Source organism: Onychostoma macrolepis, chromosome 05 (assembly GCF_012432095.1).
Source record: "Onychostoma macrolepis isolate SWU-2019 chromosome 05, ASM1243209v1, whole genome shotgun sequence".
Taxonomy (NCBI): domain Eukaryota; kingdom Metazoa; phylum Chordata; class Actinopteri; order Cypriniformes; family Cyprinidae; genus Onychostoma; species Onychostoma macrolepis.
In genome coordinates this window covers 19,446,980-19,471,014 of record NC_081159.1, presented here as the reverse complement: position 1 = coordinate 19,471,014, position 24,035 = coordinate 19,446,980, and the positions used below count along the sequence as shown (strand labels likewise).

At 37.5% G+C, this 24,035-nt stretch overlaps 1 protein-coding gene across 4 annotated transcripts; it reads left to right on the top strand.

Annotated features, from left to right (window-relative positions):
* Positions 1 to 1,588: 1,588 nt before the first annotated feature.
* Positions 1,589 to 24,035, top strand: slc25a25b (solute carrier family 25 member 25b). 4 transcript variants are annotated; one of them, XM_058776188.1, is made up of 11 exons: positions 1,589 to 1,706; positions 3,289 to 4,224; positions 13,941 to 14,067; positions 14,203 to 14,290; positions 15,233 to 15,344; positions 16,134 to 16,292; positions 18,958 to 19,110; positions 19,368 to 19,475; positions 19,768 to 19,935; positions 20,831 to 20,981; positions 21,152 to 24,035. In XM_058776188.1, exons 2-11 carry the CDS (start codon positions 3,895 to 3,897, stop codon positions 21,337 to 21,339), a joined length of 1,584 nt encoding a protein of 527 aa, XP_058632171.1. In that variant the 5' UTR covers positions 1,589 to 1,706; positions 3,289 to 3,894; the 3' UTR covers positions 21,340 to 24,035. The 4 variants fall into 4 exon arrangements, with proteins under 4 accessions (XP_058632171.1, XP_058632172.1, XP_058632173.1 ...); XM_058776189.1 differs by having other exon boundaries at positions 1,591 to 1,706; positions 21,155 to 24,035; XM_058776190.1 differs by lacking the exons at positions 1,589 to 1,706; positions 3,289 to 4,224 and adding an exon at positions 9,322 to 10,124.

The window sequence follows — 24,035 nt, the reverse complement described above, 5'->3', positions numbered from 1 at the left end:
CTTCAGCTCATCTGCATTTTTTGGTCTCTTCTTTCTCATTTTCCTCTTGACAATACTCCATAGATTCTCTGAGTTTGCTGGCCAGTCAAGCAATTAGAGAGCTTTTGGCAGTGTGGGCAGGTGCCAAATCCTGCTGGAAAATTAAATCATTTAATAATCATTTAAAAAGCTGGTCAGCAGAAGGAAGCATGAAGTGCTCCAAAATTTCTTGGTAAACGGGTGCAGTGACTTTGGTTTTCAAAAAACACAATGGACCAACACCAGCAGATGACATTGCACCCCAAATCATCACAGACTGTGGAAACTTAACACTGGACTTCAAGCAACTTGGGCTATGAGCTTCTCCACCCTTCCTCCAGACTCTAGGACCTTGGTTTCCGAATGAACTACAAAACTTGCTCTCATCTGAAAAGAGGACTTTGGACCACTGGGCAGCAGTCCAGTTCTTCTTCTCCTTAGCCCAGGTAAGACGCCTCTGACGTTGTCTGTGGTTCAGGAGTGGCTTAACAAGAGGAATAAGACAACTGTAGCCAAATTCCTTGACACGTCTGTGTGTGGTGGCTCTTGATGCCTTGACCCCAGCCTCAGTCCATTCCTTGTGAAGTTCACCCAAATTCTTGAATCGATTTTGCTTGACAATCCTCATGAGGCTGCGGTTCTCTCGGTTGGTTGTGCATCTTTTTCTTCCACATTTTCCTTCCACTCAACTTTCTGTTAACATGCTTGGATACAGCACTCTGTGAACAGCCAGCTTCTTTGGCAATGAATGTTTGTGGCTTACCCTCCTTGTGAAGGGTGTCAATGATTGTCTTCTTGACAACAATTGTTTTTTAGATAAACAAGTATGTTAACTTAGCATGTTTCTTAAATATTTGCAAACATATTATGGTATTTTTATGCTTTAGTAGAGTCAAAATCCTACATACAGTACCTTTAAAAGTAGCCTGGAGACCTCCAAGTGGGAGGGACTTATGCCGCAAGTAGGTTGGGACAGCTCCAAGTGGGAGGGTAGGTTTAGGGTTGGGTTTGGTGGAGGGCATATTAACAAGGCCCAACCCATTTGGAGCTGGCTCCGACCTCCGTTTATACCATACCTATCTCATTTGAACATCAGAAATCTGCATTCTATTATTTCCCCAGCAGGTGTCTCTCTTAAGTAAATTTTTTAATGTGATCACTGTGAGGAGGACTGTGAGGTAGGATTCTACTGGCACATTTAATTGTATGCTACCAGTGTAGAATTTAACAGCATAATTGTGTGACATGCACAATCTGGAAATTACACACATACAAGTATAACCGTACAAATCTGCATTAACTGAGCATTCCTGTTTTATTTATATCTAAAAATTTATCTTAAAATATATATTTTTATTTATATTCTAATAATTCTAAGTAATAATGCTACTAATAATAATAACAAAAATAATTCGTATTTCTATTAATTATAATAAAGTGGAAAAGACCAGAACTATTGGGGCGTGACGAAAAGACAATTTGGATTAAAGTGATTGGTAACTTCAAGTGTCCATCACATGACACAGGCAGTCTTTTTTACCAGGAAGAGAATTCAGGAAGAAATGAGGCTAATGATGTATGGGAGAGAGTTAGAGAGGGTAGGTTTCATTAAGTTTTTGGGAGTGACTTTGGATGCAAGGTTGACATTTGCAGAACATATAAAGAAAATGGAAGACAAGTGCAAAAAGGTAATTAATGTGATGAGATGTCTGACAGGAAGAGAGTGGGGTGCTAGTCGTTCATCTCTTAAAAGTATATATGTGGCTCTGATAAGATCAGTGTTGGATTATGGTAGTATAGTGGTTGGGTCCGCAGCTAAGTCTCTATTAAAGAGGCTGGAGGTAATTCAGAATCAAGCTTTAAGAATTTGCTGTGGTGCTGTTAAAACGTCTTCAGTACCTGCCATACAAGTGGAAATGGGAGAATTGCCACTGGAATTAAGAAGGAATCAATTGATGGCTAATTACTGGGCTGGATTGCAGGGACATAGTGACTCTCATCCCACAAAAGCAGTATTGCAGGATTGCTGGGAGAATGGAAGAAATTTAAAGGAAAACTTTGGTCGAATTGGAAACAGTGTAGCAAAAGAGTTAGAAGTGTTTAATCTGCGAATAAGCCCTACGGTAGTTTTTCCAGAGATTGCCCCTTGGAAGATGATATGGCCTGAGGTAGACTGGTTTGTGCTTGCGGAGAAAAGGAAAGCAAAGGAAGAAGTTAATTTGAAAAGCATATTTAGCAATCGAGTAGGAGGTAACTATAGTGAATTTATACAGATTTATACAGACGGTGCTAAAAAACCAAAGACAGAAGAAACAGGGTTTGGGGTGGCAATTCCAGGGAAAGAAGTAGAAATTAGTAAAAGATCGTCTAATAAATTAGGGGTATATACAGTAGAGATGATGGCAATTTTAAGTGCTTTGCAATGGGTGGAAAAGGTAGGGCAGGGAAAGGTTTTGATATGCTCTGATTCTTTATCAGCCTTGGTAAGTTTAAGGTCATTTCATTCTAAAGCTTGGCAAGATATCTTGTATGAAGTGCTTCAATTAAACACAAGAATAAGTCATAAGGGATGTCAGGTTAAATTTATGTGGGTCCCAGCACATGTTGGCATTACTGGTAATGAGTTGGCGGATAGGCTGGCTAAAAGGGCGCTAACAAAAGAGAATGTAGAAGTGCAGGTAAATGTAAGTAAAGCAGAGGTAAAATGCATAATTTGGGAGAAAATTAATAAAAGGTGGCAAGAGAGGTGGGATAGAGAGGAGAAAGGGAGGCACTTAAACCAAATACAGAGAAATGTTAAAGAGGATAGGGTGGGAATCGGGAACAGGAGAGAAGAGGTAGTGATGACGAGATTAAGGTTGGGACACAGTTCCCTGAACAAAACACTAAAGATGATAGGGAAGCACCAGACAGGGTTGTGTGAGGGATGCCGAGAAGAGGAGACAGTGGAGCACATAACACATAAACACAGAGGCAGGTAATGAAGTATAAGCTGAGGGAGATCAGAGTACAGGGGTTCACGTTAAAAGGGTTACTAAGTACTGTAAATAGGACACAGAATAGAATATTGATCTCATTTTTAAGGGAGGCAGGAGTTTTCAACAGGATTTAAATGGATAATTAAAGTGTGAAGTGAGGGTATGTATGTGTGTGTGTGTGTGTGTGTGTGTGTGTGTTTATGTGAGGGGATTAAGTGAGTGTTGTGTAAGTGTAGGTAAGGGAATAGACTGTTATAGTATAACCTATTATCTGATCCACACTCCGGAGCAGAGGGGGCGGTAATGCACCAAAAAGCTGGATGCCAACCGCCGTAAAACTGGAAAGAAGAAGAAGAAGAAGTGCCCATCACTGACATCATTAGTCCCGCCCACTTCAAACACCCCACCCCGCCAGTTACTCATTTCCTTTTGAACACGAGATTTCTCCCGCCCCACCGGCATTCTCGTTGCATCAGCTGTCATTCAGACCGCCAATTCAAACCGGATTACCATTGGAAATTGACAAACTCAAGAATATAGAGATTGAAAGCGAAGTATATGTCGGAAGACGCCGATTTGCCTGCGCTTTTTGGCATACTAGAACCCGGAGTACCGGTGGGACATCCTTCCAGCTCATCACTATGAGCTCTGAATGCCTCTGTAGTGAGTGAATGCAATGCGCGATCAATTTTGAACCTTAATCCAGAACATATCACACGGACTACTGAAGTAAAGAGGCTCAAAAGCAATAGATACCCCTTTAGACGTATTCGGAAGCTTATCTCAACGCACATCTGTCACACATCTTGACTGGAAAACAGTCGCCGCTCCGGTCGCGTGACTCTCGCTCCCCACGCGCTCAGACAGACTTTATTTTAAATTGTTGAAGTTCAGTGACATGCATCCGCGTGGATCATTCGTCTCTCCGTTGCTCAGCGGTGTTTTCTGCCAGTGCCGCTCGGAGGAGTATCAGGGCTCGGACCCCGGTGGAGGGGAAGGCGGTGGTGGTCGGACTCTGGGCTCCGCGACATCTCTATCCGAGCACCGCCATGATGAGTCCTGCGACTCCCCGCATCACTGCCCGGTGTGCGGCGGACCCGAGCAGGAGCATCGGCTCAAGGTGCTCTTTCAGATCCTGGATGTCAACAGAGACGGAGGCATCTGTGTCAACGACCTGACCATCGGACTGAAAAAGTTGGGGGTCCATCGCACTGAACATGAACTCAAGGTGAGTTATTCACTTTACACAATTGAGTTATCCCACTATAATAGGTCTTTATAATGGGATTACAGGTCAGATCACACTGATAGAGGACAGGCTTAGGAAGGACTTTTCAACTTATTTCAACTTCAAAAATTCAACTTATTTTGTTTGTGCATCACTATTTATTAAACCCCAGAACAAAGTTATGTACTTAAAGGCTCTGCACTGTGTGAAGAGGATTTTTCCTAGAAAGGTTTACAGGTTTTCAGTGTGTTTGATGTAGACATATGGCTAAAAAGAACTACATTGTTGGATGAACAATGGCAATGCTTATGCACTATGATAGAAATTGGATTTTTGTAGCATTATCTATTTTAATGCAAGTGTGTGGGTTTCTGTCCACCCAAAATATACATTTAACATGGCAAATTGAGTTTAATTTCAGACAGGAAGAAGCTGTTATCCTTATTTAGCTGGATCAGTTATGTTATTTTATTATATATATATATATATATATATATATATACACACAGTGGGGCAAAAAAGTATTTAGTCAGCCACCAATTGTGCAAGTTCTCCCACTTAAAAAGATGAGAGAGGCCTGTAATTTTCATCATAGGTATACCTCAACTATGAGAGACAAAATGAGAAAAAAATCCAGAAAATCACATTGTAGGATTTTTAAAGAATTAATTGGTAAATTCCTCGGTAAAATAAGTATTTGGTCACCTACAAACAAGCAAGATTTCTGGCTCTCACAGACCTGTAACTTCTTTAAGAGGCTCCTCTGTCCTCCACTCGTTACCTGTATTAATGGCATCTGTTTGAACTCGTTATCAGTATAAAAGACACCTGTCCACAACCTCAAACAGTCCAACTCCAAACTCCACCATGGCTAAGACCAAAGAGCTGTCAAAGGACACCAGAAACAAAATTGTAGACCTGCACCAGGCTGGGAAGACTGAATCTGCAATAGGTAAGCAGCTTGGTGTGAAGAAATCAACTGTGGGAGCAATTATTAGAAAATGGAAGACATACAAGACCACTGATAATCTCCTCGATCTGGGGCTCCACGAAGATCTCACCCCTGGGGTCAAAATGATCACAAGAACTGTGAGCAAAATCCCAGAACCACACGGGGACCTAGTGAATGACCTGCAGAGAGCTGGGACCAAAGTAACAAAGGCTACCATCAGTAACACACTGCACCGCCAGGGACTCAAATCCTGCAGTGCCAGACGTGTCCCCTGCTTAAGCCAGTACATGTCCGCCCGTCTGAAGTTTGCTAGAGAGCATTTGGATGATCCAGAAGAGGATTGGGAGAATCAGATGAAACCAAAATATAACTTTTGGTAAAAACTCAACTTGTCGTGTTTGGAGGAGAAAGAATGCTGAGTTGCATCCAAAGAACACCATACCTACTGTGAAGCATGGGGTGGAAACATCATGCTTTGGGGCTGTTTTTCTGCAAAGGGACCAGGACGACTGATCCGTAAACGAAAGAATGAATGGGGCCATGTATCGTGAGATTTTGAGTGAAAACCTCCTTCCATCAGCAAGGGCATTGAAGATGAAACATGGCTGGGTCTTTCAGCATGACAATGATCCCAAACACACCGCCTGGCAACGAAGGAGTGGCTTCAGAAGAAGCATTTCAAGGTCCTGGAGTGGCCTAGCCAGTCTCCAGATCTCAACCCCATCGAAAATCTTTGGAGTCCGTGTTGCCCAGCGACAGCCCCAAAACATTACTGCTCTAGAGGAGATCTGCATGGAGGAATGGGCCAAAATACCAGCAACAGTGTGTGAAAACCTTGTGAAGACTTACAGAAAACGTTTGACCTCTGTCATTGCCAACAAAGGGTATATAACAAAGTATTGAGATGAAATTTTGTTATTGACCAAATACTTATTTTCCACCATAATTTGCAAATAAATTCTTTAAAAATCCTACAATGTGATTTTCTGGATTTTTTTTTTTCTCATTTTGTCTCTCATAGTTGAGGTATACCTATGATGAAAATTACAGGCCTCTCTCATCTTTTTAAGTGGGAGAACTTGCACAATTGGTGGCTGATTAAATACTTTTTTGCCCCACTATATATATATATAATATTTGTGTGTATTTTTTATTTTGTTTATATATAAATAATATAATTTTATTTACACGTATGTTTAACAACTATCAGAGAAATTTAGAAATATATACATTAGTTGATATATATCGAGAGAGAGAATTATTGAGAAATAACACACCTATTGAAAAATAACACAATCACATATCCATATGTGTGTTATTTCTCAATGGGTTACTTGAATGTTTTTCTTTGCTTTGCTAAGCATTATAGAGGATGCCCATATACAGGCATGTTCTTTTCTAATTAGAGTTCAGTATAATTTTCACTATCATGTTTATTAAATATGAGTCTAGACTAGAATGTAACTGCCCAGAGAAGAAGGAAATGCGTAACTAGACAAGAGTCTCTCGAGACCATACAGAGCAACATAATAAGCACAAACAAGAAGTTGCTGTTGGGAAATTCACAGTGCGGTAAGAATGTACGGAACCTGCATTGAGTGATTGTAATCTGTCAAAACGAAATAGAAATCTGGGGAATGTGAGAGAGGACAGAAAAGGTTTCACTTTTATTACTTCAGGGGATATGATAAGTTATACAACTATTTAACATTAGTTAGCCTGAGCTAACTGTTGGAAAAGCATATCAGGGAATAAGATCTTGGATACTGATCACCTGGAATGTGGGCTGCTCATGAGACCTTCTGTCATTTATGATTTACCACCCGGCAGTTCTCCCTCTCCCTCCTCCATCTCTCCCTCTGTGATGGGGGAAGGTGGGAGGTTTTATCTTTTACAGGTAGCATAATGTTAATACTTTCAGAATTTAAACTGAGGGTGAGTTTCAGAGGTTTACTCATTGGCTTATAATGAGGACAGACATGTTTTGCATACCACACTACATTTAATCTCTGGGTGTGTTTTACAAGCTTTTGACTAGGTTTCCTTAAGGTCAAACACTTTTTTTGGATAGCGGCAGTCTTGGACAAAAGCCTGGCTGCAGAATTTTGCGCATCAAGAATTCCTTTGTTTGCCAACTAACAAAAGCACTTCGAACAAAGCCGAAAGTTCCTCTATAGTGGGCTAGCTGAGATTTGTTGGCGCTGCTTAAATAGACCAGTAACTGTGCTATTACATGCTTAATTATTAAGGTCAAAAGAGTTTGCTGCTTAATTCACAACCTCTCATCGTGATGAATGACATCTGCTGCTTCAATTACAGAGGGCAAAAATAACTTACTGGCACTTTAATTATCAAGGGTGGATTGCACTTATGGATACTTGAACTTGATTTGCAAATGCAGTGAGAAAATAGATGCAAATGCAGTACATGACCTATTCAAAAATTGTTTATGTAAGAAGCTGCAGAAAGGTTTTTAAATGAATCTTACAGTTAATGGAACAGCTCTTGTGGCTCATTATATGTAGACACTTTTTACTTTAATTCAGCCGTCCTTTTCTTTTGACAATAGTGTGTGCATCTGAACCTGACCGAATCATACTTTTCTGGCATTTGCTCTTAAACACCCAATTAACTTCACTGGTTGAGAGTTTACTGTAATTCTGTAACCAATCAGCTTCATTGGGTTACAGACTGTGAATGAAGCTTATCGCACAGTAACTGCTTAAAATTCAAGCAGAATGACGTCAATCCTGCCACATATAGAGCTATCCAATTCCTCCCACATCAGAAAATGATTCTCTCAGTGGCTCATTACATTAGTCTGCTAGAAACCCTGCTAAAATCGCACATCAGTAGCTAATCCTCTCTATTTAGAAAAATATTGAGTTTTATGTTCTGTTTAAAAATGTACATGCATGTCCTTTCTTGTGTTTTTTTTCTTTCTTTCTTTCTTTCTTTCTTTCTTTCTTTCTCTTAAATGTATTTTTTGTTTTATATTTTAAATTTGGTGCAGTAATAGCAAGCAGCCAGACCCTTCATCATGTTCAGAGGGCTGGGTGAATAATTTAGGATCTTTCTATCGTCACATATTAATTAGCTTAGGAGTACAAGGACCCCCTGGAGAACAAGGGAACCACTACTGTGATTTGGGTAATTTTGTTTTATTTTTATTTTTTTGGTACCTGTGACATGTACATTTAAAGGCACCTGAACCTAATATTAGGCTACATATTAGAGAATAATAGTCAATTCATTACATGATTTGTTAAAAGGACATAGGGTTATATCCTTTAAACATTATATTAAATGTATAATTTTTTTTTGTACTTTATTTACATGCTGCTTTGTCCAGTTTGGATTCAGGATAACTTGTGAACCAAAGTTTTGACAGTGTAGACACTATAGTATGACATTCTATTACAATATAACTTTATATATCTTTAATATAGCAAAAATGTGCTACACAAATAAATATGATTTCAAGGCAGGAGCATGAGTCAGTATTGTGCATTTAATCTAATGAACTGTAGAGGACAGTCTGTTTCTCACTTGCTCATTTTATAGCATATACAGGTATATGCATATAATCGTATACATGCATCCCACTGTAAATTGTAAAAAGTGTAGGTTCCTGAGATCCGCATATTGTTCTGCGAAATAAATTGCGGTGCAGCTGTAGTTCAGTCTAATCAATAGAAAGTGATTCTGCTCAAATGAGCTGTATTGAAATCCTGTCATTCGCAAGTAAAATGAGGGATGAACTATATGTCCTGCTGTGCATACCCAGAAGCATTTGCAAAGAACAAACTGATAAATGAATGAATGAATGAATGAATGAGGTAGATTTGTATAGGTGAGTATTGCAGCGTTAGAAATGCATGGAATCACCCTGGAGGCGTTACCAGGGAGATCCTGATGATGCAGTAGATCTTAAAAAAGCAGAGGGCAGAAAAAAGTCAGCAGAATTTCCTCATTGCTGGGTGAGTAAGAGATCACTCCATAAGATGGCTGTATTTTATCCTCTGATTGGCTGCCTGTGCTTTGTCAGACAGGGGCAGCCAGTGTGGAGTGCTCTGATTGGCTGAGGCACAGCTGCAGTGAGGTTGCAGCTTTTTTCACTGCATCACTTTTTGCCGGCACTATGATGCAGCCAGCCTGCAGCAGCTTGTAGATGCCAAGAAATACTAGCGCTTAAAACATGGAATCGCTTTTCAAAACAGATTCATTGTGAGGATTTCAGCTTCTTTCAGTTAAGTTGTCTTTTTTCATGTTTTTAGCTACTGTGCAGTATGTCATAGTTGTCAAAGTCACTTGAAGAGTGAATGACTTTTTCTTCATCTTTTTTTTTTTTTTGTGCTGTTGCGCTCTGCAAAGAACATGTTTTGGGAAAGTTTCCTGGACAGTTTGTTTTGGAAAGATGCTCTAAGTTTTTGAGGCGATTATGAGAGTGGGTTAATTGGAACTGGTCGTTCACTGCATTTCAAAGTTTTTTGACTTGATCACCGGGTTACTGTGGAAACGCTGTTGGATATGCCAGTAAGCTTTAGAAATTGTGTGGCAGTGTCCCCATCTGCCCTCATCCTCCTGGCCTCACATATGACTGCCTAAGCAGTTTCTCTATACGTACATACAACATCTGTAGACGTAGTTCTTGAGAAGAAAAGACAAAACTCAAGTACACAAACAGACTTGGAGCATCTTTATGAAAATGCTCAAAGAACTTTGGTCATCCCTGTCCCAGTGGCTTCTGGGAGTAACAGCGTGCGAACATGATACCGCAGGGCCACCTGATAGACTAAAGGAACGAAACTTAGAAAATGCTGCAAAAAAGGAAGGCCAGAGGGAACCAGGTACACAGGCAGATTCAGTCGGTCAAGAAAAGAGCACAGTATCTCCAAAGAAAACTACAGTGCTGATTATGGTGGTGCCTCCTAAGGATCTTCAGCAGGTATTGCAGAGAGAATTGCCACATCAAACAGTAACATTTGTTGAAAGGCTTGTGCATTGATATTTTTACTTTTAGTTTCTGAGAGGAATATGATAACAACTGAATTGCTGCACTTTATTTCATATTTGGATTCTTGAAGCCTTTTCAGCTTTAATCATCCAAAACTGAGCTATGAGTGATATTTCACATCTCATTATTTGCATATGGAAAATGAGTGAAATGCAAAAAATTTTTTAATCAAATTGGCTTCATTGTGATATAGGCGTCTGAGAAAGGCCCTTTTTATTGAAATAATTAAAAATATTACAAAAGATATCTGCACATGATCTGAAATTGAATCATATGGTGGTTAAAAAGGAGCAGGACAAGTTATATAATCTCATTTGTTTGCTTTTTTTATTTATATACTCTCAGAAAAAAATGTCACTGGGGCGGTACTTTTTCAAAAGGTACACTTTTGTACCTTATTTACCTCTAAAGGGTGAATATTGGTACTTTAATGGCATATATCAGTACCTAAATGGTGCACGTTTTTGAAAAGGCACTGCCCCAGTGACAGCTTTTGTAGCCTTTTAACAGCAGATAGTCAGCAATGAATTGGCGTGAATTTTTTTTTTTAGACTTCAGCAAATTAGACATATCCCACACATGTGAATGTTGCTCTTTCCTCTCCCAAATTGTTGCTTCACATCTTTAGTGGGTGCAGTCTTTGCTGCTCTTTAAATACCATTATCGTAATATAGTCAGGCCCAGTGTCAGAAACCTGGTCAGACTCATTGAGCAAAGATCACATGCTAGTGACAGGATTAGACCGCTTTACATTGTGAATGATCAGATTCAGTTATCTGTTATCTAGGGACAAACAAGATTAATCACGTGCTGAGCAGTTGTTTCTTGTTTTATCATGTCCACCGATTTCACTAATTAGTTGTTGCCCTGTGCTAAGCCCTTGGAAACTGTTGCTAGATTTGACAAGCTTTACTGATGTCCCATAGGACTGGATTGGCACAATTTTTTCATTGAAAGTGGTAAGTAATGTTATCGAAGCTGAAATTTCACAATTTATTTTCCTTTTCTCTTTAATAAAATGTTTAGTTAGATGATTTATCTTTTTTTAATAGCCAAATAAGATGCTGTCTGCTTTCCTTATTTTAATTATATGAATATTCCAGAAGCCTGCAGTGGCTCAGATACTCCGGTAAGCTTGTAAGAAGGTGATGCTGTATATGACGTGAGCCAATTACATAGCAGTGTTCGCAGTACATGCCTCGAAATGGGAGGGATTTATACCTCCCCTAATCGCATGTGACAGAAATACCGGCGGTACATTCTTGATAGCTTCAAGAACAGAAGAGAGCTGTGTACATATGTTTCTTTCTTACATTGCCTTTAAGTTTTTTGTTTTATTGATTTATTATTTTTTAGCTGAACATGTTGTGTTTGTGTCTTTACGTGCCTGTCCATATCTCAGAACGGATAGAATTACAGTATTTTGAGTCTGCAAGTTTACCGGCACAGTTGAAGTCTCTTTTCAAGTTGAGTTTATTTCTTCCATCACAAGAATTCGATTCATACAGGAAATGGCGAAAGGTATGTCATCGGTGTTATATTAAAAACAATTGTGTAGTGTGTAGAATGTTTTATTTTGCATTAATTGCATTAATTTTTATTTCAGTTTTAATTTTAGTACTTTACTAATTTAGTGCATATTAATTCAGTTGCTAATGCAACATTTTTGAATCGTATTTATATTTTATTTAATTTCAGATTCATTTCAGTTACTGAAAATCATTTTTAATAGTTTTAGGTCGTTTTAGTTGACACTGGTCTAAAATGTAATCTGTGGGTTTTGTGATTTAAAGAAACTGAGGAAAATCAGGGTGGTATTTTTAGATGGTCAGAAAGTTATTTTGAAGCAAGAGCTGTGTGTCCTGCCCATTCATGTCAGAACTTGTAATGGGATAAATCAATTTAATCCAGATTATTTGACTTCCGTGTTTGAACTGCTTTCAGACTCCCTTCCTGTGCCCTTCACAGAGTTATAGCTCACTTTCATTTTTATGCCTAAATGACTTAGACATCAAGTAACTTTTCTTATTTTTTATTTTATTTTATTTTTGCAGAAAATTCCAATAAGTAGTAATTGTAAACCAAAACAACTTTAATATGTAAACAATAAAATGTTGTAGTCAGATTGCAAGTTTTTCTTTTTTTTTTTTTTTCTGATTCTCCAGATTTTTTATATTTGAAAATGACTGCATTGCCAACTTCAGAAGGTTAATGTTCTCAGCTCCAAAAACTTGTTCCCATTCTCATGACCCACTTGTCTGCAGTTGAGTCATTGTTGCATCCAGATTAAGTGTGAGAAGACGACGGCTATCTTAAACCTGCTTTACACTTGCAGGGCGATTTGAGATTTGGCTTGAAGCCTGTGATCTTGACCGTCTGAAAGGATGGACATTTGACCACAGGCATGATGCTAGCTAAACTCTGAAGAGTTCTGCCGATTGTGAATGGCATCTGATTATATTTAATTAAAGCCATTTCTGTTGAATGATGGTCAATGAATAGATGCATTATTATTATTCATATAAATCCATAATAATTATTGCTATATTTCATATAAAAATAAATGTAGCTTTTACTTTTTTTGTTTTGTTAAAAATACTTTTTTGTTTGCATGGCTTCTTGGTGGTATAGATTTAATGAGCACAGAACCCATAAAAAGGACTTTATTTATGGATTATATGGGCTCGTGACTGCATTTTAAGCTATTGTAGCTAATGCAGAAGTGAATTTTTAGTTTATTCAGACACTTTTCTCTGTTTTTAGTCCATAATCTCATAATGGACAGCAACATAAAACAAATCTGACTCAGTGAACTGGTTTCCAGTGGCACATTACACATTACAAAATGCTGATGTCACTGGGTGGGGTGTTCAGTTCAGTAGTGGACAGACCAGTAATTTTGTCACACACTGTCAGAGCAAAATCAGCCAGGAATCACGCTATGGCCCTGATCTGCTGTTAAAACTGGAAACGCATTTGTGACCCTGGACCACAAAAGCAGTCTTAAGTCGCTGGGGTATATTTGTAGCAATAGCCAAAAATACATTGTATGGATCAAAATGATCAATTTTTCTTTTATGCCAAAAAAAATTAGGATATTAAGTAAAGATCATGTTCCATGAAGATATTTTGTAAATTTCTTACCGTAAATATATCAAAACTTAATTTTTGATTAGTAATTGCATTGCTAAGAATTTTATTTGGACAATTTTAAAGGCGATTTTCTCAATATTTAGAATTTTTGCTCAGATTCCAGATTTTCAAATAGTTGTATCTCGGCCAAATATTGTCCGGTCCTAATAAACCATACGTCAATGGAAAGCTTATTTATTCAGCATTCAGATGATTTATAAAGCTCAATTTAAAAAAATTGACACTTAAGACTGGTTTTGTGGTCCAGAGTCACATTTGCTTTGTTTCTGTCTTTCCAGAACACTTCAGGTTAATGATTAATTCATCTTCTCCATCCCTTTCCATTAGCTTCAATTATATGCTGCTCAATGGGTTTAGACAGCTTCTGTCCTAAAGGTCAAACGTTGTCAGGATGGGCCTCATAAAACTGATGCTCATGAGAGTGTTCAGCATGGTCCTATCAATACTCTCTTCAACAAACAAAGGCCATATGTCTGTCCCTAGTGGCCCATTAGCTCAACACCCCGAACAGCACCAACTCACTGACCTCAAAAATAACCTGGCTTGATTCTGTCCTGAGGTTATGGTGTTGATTCCAGCATGTATGTGTTTCAGAAAATCGTCAAGGCTGGAGACAAAGACTTGGATGGTCAGTTGGACTTTGAGGAGTTTGTGCACTACCTAAGGGACCATGAGAAGAAACTGAGGCTGGTCTTCAAGAGCCTTGACAAAAAGAACGATGGTAAGTATGTTAGTGTTTTGGTGAACTATTACGAGTGTTGTCTTGAATTATAAATGTTTTTGTTGGAAAACAGTCTCTTTAATGCTCATTGAGGCTTCATAGATGTTAAAATCACGTTTCCTTTTAAAACTGCAGGTCGCATAGATTCACAAGAGATCATGCAGTCACTAAGAGACCTCGGGGTTCATATATCTGAGGAACAGGCTGAAAAGATCCTCAAGAGGTAATTTGTCTCATTGATTGTATTTGTCCAACCTCCTTCATTCTCTTTAGTCTTTTATTCGCAGCTAATAATTCAGAGCTGACTGGGAACCCTCGCCTCAAAACAGAACGTGTTAAACAACACGTCTCCTGGTTCTGATTTTTCAGCATGTTTATTTGACATTCTTTGATGAGCCAATACCAAAGAGTTTTTTAGAGCTCCTAAAAGAAACCAGAATCTCATATACAAACTAATTGCAGCACATACAATAATAATTTATTATAATTTTTTTCTCTGTCTGTGTGTGTGTGTGTGTGTAAATGTCTTTGGTTGTACGCTTTGTTTCTGTTTCTTTATCGCTCTCTCCTTCTTGTGATCCCACCCCCACTTTCTCTTTCTGCTCATCTTATCAGAATAAGGAGGGGTCATATATGTGCCCCTATAATGTAGTAAGTAGTGGTCTTCTCCCTGCATGTTTGTCTTGCTGTGCTTTTTCATTTCATCTGCTGTTTCATCCGTGCTGTTTTCATTTTGCATTTTTGAGGTAATTTTATTTTCTCTCTCTCTCTCAGAAGCTATTTTGTCTCATGTGGGTAGTGCTTTGGAAATATTAAGTAAGCTAATGATGCCTATATTTCAGGATTTTTTTGACAAATGACAACTCTTAGCAGAAGAAAGCTTTCTTAAATTATTAAAGAAGAATTCTAAATGCGATAGATCTGAAATGCTGAAACTAGGAATATTTTTGCATGTAAATAATTTTTATTTTCTAGCTGCTTGACTGTACATGATTAAATTCAGTAGAGGTTTTGCAAGTCTAAGCAGTTTCTTATGTAAGTGTATACATTTTAGAAAGTGTAAGCTGGTCTTCTTTTTTTAAAATAAGAGGCTACTACCCAAAGCCAAAGAAGTTACTGACATATTATTTAGTTTTGGTCTCTTTTTGTCTTTTAATTTGAACAGTATGGATAAAAACGGTACGATGACGATTGATTGGAATGAATGGAGAGATTACCATCTGCTTCATCCTGCTGACAACATTCCTGAAATCATCCTCTACTGGAAACACTCTACGGTAAAACTAAACCACACCATCCTGCCATGTGCCTTACAGTTCAAAGTTTCCAGCTTTGCTTTCAGCGCCAACTTTCTCTCATTGAGGGGGTTATGGTGCTTTTTACAGTCTTTGTATTCTGTGTAAATTGCCTTTGCTTGTATCACTGACATTCACCACACATCTCATTTAAACTAGTGATGTGCTGCCAACTTAGTCATTCAGTCCTTAAAAAGCCCACTTGGTTAAATTTGTTTCCTTGTACTTGAAATACTCCTGAATGGGACAAAAGTGGGTCACTGTGATCCAGTCTGATCCTGTTAAACAGATCAACAGTGCTCTGACGTCACTGACTTGACCTTTTTGAGCCAGGAGAGGTAGATGTGTCCACCTCATGGATTATTCTAAAAGTGTACCCAGGTGAACTGATAAACCACACTTATATTACAGAAGAGTAATTTCACTTTGATTTGAAAATTAAATCCAGTCATTTCTGGATTTCTTTCATTATTCATAATTACAGTTTCTGTATTTTGATGATTAAAAAAAAATCAAATGCAGGCACCCAAAACCAATGAAAATCAATTTAAGGTCATATTAAAACTGGATGATATAAAAATGACTGAACTAAATGTATAAATATCCATGGAAAAGAGCATTTTGTATGTAATCTCGAGATTCTGTAGCACAGAAGCGCAAGAATAACATTTCTAGTCCTATTGATGGATCGTCTAACTGGTTCATTGTCCATTCATTAAGTTCTCCTGTGCAAGTAATCTCACTCCACATGATGTTATTTTCTCTGTGCAGATATTTGATGTAGGGGAAAGTATGATGGTCCCTGATGAGTTTACGGCAGAGGAGAAGAAAACGGGAATGTTGTGGCGACACCTGGTAGCAGGAGGTGGAGCTGGTGCAGTGTCCCGTACCTGTACCGCACCCCTGGACCGCCTTAAGGTTCTCATGCAGGTATGAGACCCCCTGATGCTACCTGTACAGAACTTATAGCACACATTATATGATTAATGAATAATACACATTTAAGTTTGGGAACATACATTTTTATTTTTTATATATATTATATTAGCGTAAACATATTTGACTTTAAACATTTATATTTTATACATATTAAGTTGTATCGGTATTAGGGATGCATGATATTATCGGACTAATATCGGAATCGGCCGATAATGGCTTTAAATGTAAATATCGGCATCGGCCCGATATGAAAATTTATGCCGATATGTCTTGCCGATAAGAGGAATACCTTAACTCACATGTGCTCAGGGTGTGCTAGTGATTAGATCACGTCAACAGTATGACTCATTTTTGAAGCAAAATTTTGTCCTAATGACTATTAGATTCACTCTTTTGGATCGGTGCATTTAATCTGTGAAAGCACGTACAGAATGAGGCATTCGGTGTATAAACAGTAATAGCACGTGCAGTGGCAGCAATGACAGCCTCCCCTGGGTCCTAATCCCGTTCGGTAAGGAGTTTTAATCTGTAGGGAGCGCTGTTGGCCTACTTCTAATTCAATTAAAAGTAAAATAGCCTACACAAGTTACATTTAGACTGTGTTTCTGATTAAATAAAGCAGTAGTTGATGTCATAAAATAATGAGTATATTTTGATTTAAAGGTCAAAAGCTATAGCTTACATGGAAAAAAAAAAAAATCACAAGAATAATTTTATATGTACTGATTTATTCATTAATGTGTAATATGTTTTATTTTTTAAACAAATCATAAGCTCTACGATTTTCAGAATTTTTACAACTCTTTTGCTTTAGACAATTTATAAATGTTAAATCTTAAAATAAAATGTTAGGGTTAAAACTTCATCTTTCTGGAGGGAAAAAATACAGTGATTGATATAGTTTTTTTCAAAGCTTCAATGTACTGTCAAAAAACCTTCATTGTTGTTTTTTTAATTCTAACAATTAAGTACTTGTTAAAAACTAACCAAAATTAAAAAATATTTTGCTTATAATTTCTGCACAGGAGAGACTTCGTGTTGTTTCCAAACAAAAGGAAATATATTGGTATCGGCCAAAATGAGTTGGAAAAATATCGGTTATCGGCAAAAATCAAATATCGTGCATCCCTAATGGGTATATTATTTATATGTGAAATATTATTACAGGATAAATAACTTTAGTCTATTTTAATATTCAAAATGTAGTTAATTCCTGTGATGGCAAAGCTAGGGACACTGCTAGTGTAGTAAGTGTACTGTTGAGTCACTATGTTACATGATGTTCTGTTCTTTGGATGAGTGCCTCGGTGGATGACCATGCACATTATGAAATGCCTTAGTGAGGCTAGTTTCAGTTTGGTTTGGTGGATTTTAAAATTCTTCATCTTTAAATTCTTCAGTGTATGAATTAGAGGTCGACCGATAGTGGATTTTACCGATACCGATAGCGAAGTTGGACCATCGCCGATACCGATTAATCAACCAATAGTTTTCAAAATGGATACTGAAAGAGAGCTAGTGCTTTACTATTTAAAAAAAAAAAAAAAGCAGCAACAGTACCGAACCATACTTTGTAAATGAATAAAAATATTAATATTATTTACTATATTGATCATTAAAGTTATTTCATAGTTTGCTAATGTTAAAAGAAGAAACTTTAAAATTTAAAAATGTAGCCTATTAGTAGCTAATAGTGAATGTTGAAATGAACACACTCTAACAAGTTACAATACTTCTACAGTTTTCATTAATGCTACGAATGGACTCTTATTGTTCAGTGTTACCATTTAATTTCAACAGTCATACATATGGATATTGTATGTGTACTCACACACTTTATTTGCTTCTATTTTTTTAACACTTGATAATTATCTAATCAAAAAAAAAAAAAACTGAGTCTAGGAGAACTGAGAGGTATCTCACACACACACACACCAGACGCTTTGCGTTCAAATCAAGTGGCGGTCTAAAACAATTTATTTAATCACCAAACGGACATAAGTTTGCTTCAAGAATGAACAATGTGGCATAAATGAGTTTGAAGTTCAGTGTTTAAAAAAACAGAGCAAGCGGAAAGAGAATGCATCTGTATTACAGCTCTCTATATGAAGAATACAGACTTTTTTAGAGCCACAGAAAGACAAACGTTTTGCTGAAAAATGCACAATACATAATTTATAGCCTAGGGTGAAGTCATTATACATTCACAACGATTTGGGACAAATATAATGTAATTTAATAGAAAACTATGTGAATGACGCTCTGTTCTACGGCAGGCTTTTCTGTCGGCTGTATTTAAATGCGAGTTTCCTGCTCTGTGCAGCGCACAGTGTCACGTGTCAAAATAAACAACACGTGCTGTCAGTGATTTCCGCCTCTAGAGGCTGCTCTCGTACTGTATAATGCCAGCGGACCCTTCTCAGCCACTCCAGCAATGGTTGCAAACCGGAAAACTATCGACATGGATTTTTGCCGATAACCGATAGTTGTGGCAATCAACTATCGGTGCCGATGAATCGGTCGACCTCTAGTATGAATGTATAAGACTATAAAGGATATTGAAGCTTAGCTGCTACCCTTAAAGCTTACTTTAATGCTTAAATGAAACAATTTACAAGCAAAATGAGATGTTTCCCCACTGGAATGGTGTTGGCAGGTTCATTCATCACGCAGCAACACCATGGGCTTCGCTGGAGGATTCGCAAAAATGATCCGTGAGGGTGGATTTCGGTCGCTGTGGCGAGGGAACGGTATCAACGTTTTGAAGATCGCACCTGAGACTGCTATCAAGTTCATGGCGTATGAGCAGGTAGCTTGTTGTAATTTTTTTCGGCAATTACAAAATCAGATAACTATAATCCTGGCTGTTTAAAATAATGCAATGTTAATATATTTATCCACAATGTTTAAAAAAACTTTTGAAGAAACCGTTGCTTTTCTTTGCTGGTCTTTTTATGTGATTAAATAAACGTTTTTAATGAACATCATACCATTATCTTGCTTAACTTTTGTAGGGAGAGAATTTTTTTTTTGTCTGTGATCTCTAAAGCTCATTTGCCCTTTCAGATTAAGCGGCTGATTGGCAGTAATCAGGAGACGTTGGGGATCCTGGAGAGGCTGGTCGCTGGGTCTCTAGCAGGAGCTATTGCTCAGAGCAGCATCTACCCCATGGAGGTAAGAACATAAACTGTCATTTAGGAATAAAGTTTAACCACTGTTTTGAGAAAACAAAAGCTTTCATTTCAATAATAATTATTAAACAAACTATGACTAGACCTCCTATGCATTCTTTGTATCATGTTCTGTATTATACAAATTAAAAAATTATGTTTCCATAGTTTTTAATTACTAACTGTCATCTCAGAAACTGAAACCTAATCAAGTTGATGATGACTTTCTAGACCAAACAAAGCATTGCTTTGTTTAGATCTCTTGGAGCTTAAACAAAGCTTTTTGTGTGTTTAAGGTTTTAAAAACCCGTCTTGCCCTGGGAAGGACAGATCAGTACTCTGGTATCGTGGACTGTGCAAAACATATATTTAAGAAGGAGAGACTGACAGCCTTCTATAAAGGTTATTTTCCCAATATGTTGGGAATCATCCCTTATGCGGGAATAGACCTGGCTGTTTATGAGGTAAGTTTTTACACAGTAAAACAAAAAGATTATATATTTGTCAGTGGCAACTAACTGAAATAAAATCATTTTAAGGTAAAGTAAAAATGTATTTAATTATTACTAAATTTATCTAAAAACTGAAAATAAAATAGAAATAAATACAAAAGAACCTGTCCTCCAACAAAAACAACCCTATAGGTCATTTGTGCAATAACCTTATTACGACCTATATTTACATTTTAAAGTTAAGCGCCCTCTAGCGCGTGTTAAAATAATGACAGTGTTGTGTTGCGTCTGTCGTCATGAAATGATGTATGACTGTCATTACCAATCAAAATGCGTGTTTATTTAGATGCAGTGTGTGGACTTTTTACACCGATCTCACGGTTATTCGTACATATTTTACTAGGTGGCTAATTCGTACAAATGACCACACCTAACCCCACCCCTTACAGAAATCATGCAAAATCATGATTTTTAGTGCACATTTTATGAGCGTGTGTGTTCTCTGGGATCGAACCCATGATCGCATGATCACTTGATTACATATCATCTTATAACGCAATGCTCTACCAACTGAGATACACGAAACCCCAAAGTTGTAACGCAGATAAAAGAGTACAAAACATTAATATGAAAATGTCCTGTTGCCGATAGGGGCACAATTGTAGTATAAGTTCTGATGGGTCGTATTTCAGGGATTTGGACAAACGACCTATACAGGCATATTGATTGGAGGACAGGTTGAAATAATACTAAATAACACTGTGCTACATGCTTTTTATAATCTTTTTTTCTCTGTTTTCTACCTCCTGAATGTTTTATGGATTTTATGATTAATTTATATTGTAAATATTATTATATTATAATTACTATAATGTGTCTCTCATGTCACTCTTATTTTCATGTTTAGACATTAAAAAACTCATGGCTGCAGAGGTTTGCTACGGACAGTGCCGATCCGGGTGTGTTTGTGCTGCTAGCCTGTGGTACAATGTCTAGTACTTGTGGACAGTTAGCAAGCTACCCATTAGCCTTAGTGAGGACACGAATGCAGGCTCAAGGTAAGTCTTTAAACTCTCAAATGCATAATTAGAAGGCTTCCTGCTAGAAGTTATGAATGTCTAATTCTTTTGAGTTGCATTTGTTTTCATTCACTAAGTAAATTATTATCGTTGATCTGTCACAGTCTAATTGTTTTTTTTGCTTCTTGTTCCTGCTCTCCTTTGGTCAGCAGCTACTCAGGAAGGCAGCCCACAGATGACCATGACTGGTCTCTTCAGACACATTGTACGGACAGAGGGCGCTATTGGGCTCTATAGAGGCTTGGCACCCAACTTTATGAAGGTCATTCCTGCTGTTAGCATCAGCTATGTGGTGTATGAGAACCTAAAGATCACCCTTGGCGTCCAGTCCCGGTGAGGGGAACCCAAAGACTGTGAAAATCCTAAATGGCTTTTGTTTTTCTCTCAACTTTTCTTTTGGACTACTGAAAGAGCTCATCCAGGATGGCTAGTTTGCACTCGAGGAGAAGTATAGCAACAGTCGGCCAAGAAAGAGCTTGCATGAGGGGAAGATTGACTTTATTCAGTGAATGGAAGTGTTACTGGAATATATGAGGCCAGGGACATGCATGGAAAAAACTTTAAGATCAATACCTCTGCATAAAATACAATCCTAGCTGTAAGTAAAATGTAAACATCTCAAAATGGCATGTGTATTGGATCCAGACACTCCCTTATTCCACCCCCTGAGGTCATGGGGTTGCGTTTGCTATATTTTAGTAGGGACCAATTATATGCAAGACATTTTGAAAAACTACTTTATGAAAAGGAAGGGCCGAACACCTGATGGATTCAAAGAGCCAGATTTACTAAAGCATTTAGTATATGCAAATTTCCTTTAAGAAAATAACACTGCATCCATTAATGAACTCATTTAAACTGCACAACTGGAATTTAATGAGCTAAAGGCTTTAGTAGATACCATGCTAATAATCCTGGTGTAGTCCCTTCAGATCACTGAATCATCATTCCACTGGATGGCAGTGTTCAGTAAAAAAAAAAAAAGCTTACAGGGCCAGACACACATTTGTTACAAGATCTCCCTCATACTTGCATTTCTCTGGCGTCATTTACTGCTTGTATTATTATATGATTTACTCCCTTGTATTATTACATTAACTGACATGCCAGTTTTCACATCTTGAAAGGGATAGAGTGTAACAAGGGAAATATTTGAAATATGTCTTATTCATCAAATTGTCCCAATATTGTTGAGGACTTTTCATTGTTACTTTTTTTTTTTTTTAATGTTGTATATTTATTTCATTTCGATTGAAGGTAACTATAAAAAGAAGACTTTATAAAATGAAAAACACTATATATGTGCACACACTCCCCATGGTGACTGGCAGTTAATCAAGCATTATGTAAACAAGTGTTTGAATACTTTGGCTCAGTTTTAGAATAAATCCGCATGTGGATCCAGTGTAAAATGACCTGGGTTTGAGAATTCAGCACCAGCTTAAATATAATGGGTTGAGTTCTGTGTCTAGATAGACACTGCCAGGTCTTAAATTGAAAAAGCAATGCTACAAATTGACTTTTTACATGCAAACAATTCTTGTTCATAAAGTGATAAATTATCTGAAGTGTATTCTCATCAGTATTAGTTTGCAAGGATTTCAAACATGACTATAACACTCATTTAAACTCACTCTAGTCGAGGAACATATTTAAGCACTTTATTTTAATAAAAATAAACCAGACTTGAATTTTTAGGAGGATTTACAATGGAATGATAGTGTTCATTAATTGTAGTGGTTGTGATTTAAGCAAATATGATTTTTCTGCATTTATGTTTAATGTTTGTATCAGGTTGGGGGCAAAAAGGTTTTTGTAAAGGAAACACTAAAAATGTACAATATAGGTTAGGATCTCTTTTGAAAAAAAAAAAATGTAATTTGACTCTACTTTGCAGCAGTAGGCAAGTATCTTGTATATTTGCATATGACATATTTTAGGATTGGCATTTTGACGGACAAGGAAAAAAATGAGTTGCCCTTACAGCTAGTTCATGTGAAGTCCTAAAACCCACCAGTTCAATGGGTTGTTACCCTTTGTAATTCTACAAGACCGTAGTGTTCATGTAGTTGCCGTATTTATGAATAAAAAAGCTGCTTTTAGACTATTTGGGGGAAATGTAGAATGTTCATGTCAGACTGAAATATTTTTCTAACGATTTGATTCTCAGGGTGAATTCGGTGGTCTCAGATACTCCTGTGCAGATGAGACTTCTGAAACTCTTCTCCATTGAGATCTGGATCAGATATTTGCATGTTTGGAGAGTTTGTGCAGGCCTAGGATCAGTTGGCCTTTCTCAAGCCTCATGAAAATGACTTGTATCAGTGAAAAACAGCAAATACCCTTCTGTGTCCCAGTGGTGGTTAAACTAAACTCAGCTGTGGCCCGATTCCCTTTCAATCAATTCAGTCTTTGTAACGTATGTATGTGTGTCTTCTCTGAATATGCACAAATTGCACTGTAGAGTCTTTACAGGGCTTTAAAAGCTGTATTGCCTGCCTTGTAATGGATGCAGCTTGTTTTTATTTCTAATTTGTTTTGCATTTTGCACCATTTTTTCACTGTTTCTCACAGGAGAAATCTTTGGACGACTCTGGACTTGTGCGTTCGACCCATTAGAGTGCTTGTCCTGAGGTTAAAGGCTTTAGATTGTGTGTGTTTGTGGTGTTCAACACAATCGAGGAATGCCGCCCTTTGAGACTGCCTGTAATCTATTGCCTTACTGTTCAGCTGTTTGGTAGAGAGTGTAACTGCACCATGTTCGCCACATGTATATCAATATGTGCTGTTGCTGGGGTCCCCCGAGTATCATAAACATACACACTAATAAAATATCCAAATATTTGTACTGCAAAACATATCTAGATGTGATGACACATCTTTGAAGGTTTAGTTGAGATGTGCAAATCAATGTTTACGGCACAAAAATGGAAATAAAAATCGACGTCCTCTAGAATGCAGAAACTGAATGTAGAGCAAAAATATTTATGTTTGTAAAATAACTGTTAAATAAAGTTATTCTTCATTATGTTC

Bases quoted from the DNA above. Each gene is read 5' to 3' on its own strand.
- slc25a25b (XM_058776188.1), top strand. From the start codon at position 3,895: ATGCATCCGCGTGGATCATTCGTCTCTCCGTTGCTCAGCGGTGTTTTC. The intron at 15,345-16,133 runs GTAAAACTAAAC...TTCTCTGTGCAG, and splicing joins TCTACTGGAAACACTCTACG to ATATTTGATGTAGGGGAAAG. The intron at 20,982-21,151 runs GTAAGTCTTTAA...TCCTTTGGTCAG, and splicing joins GACACGAATGCAGGCTCAAG to CAGCTACTCAGGAAGGCAGC.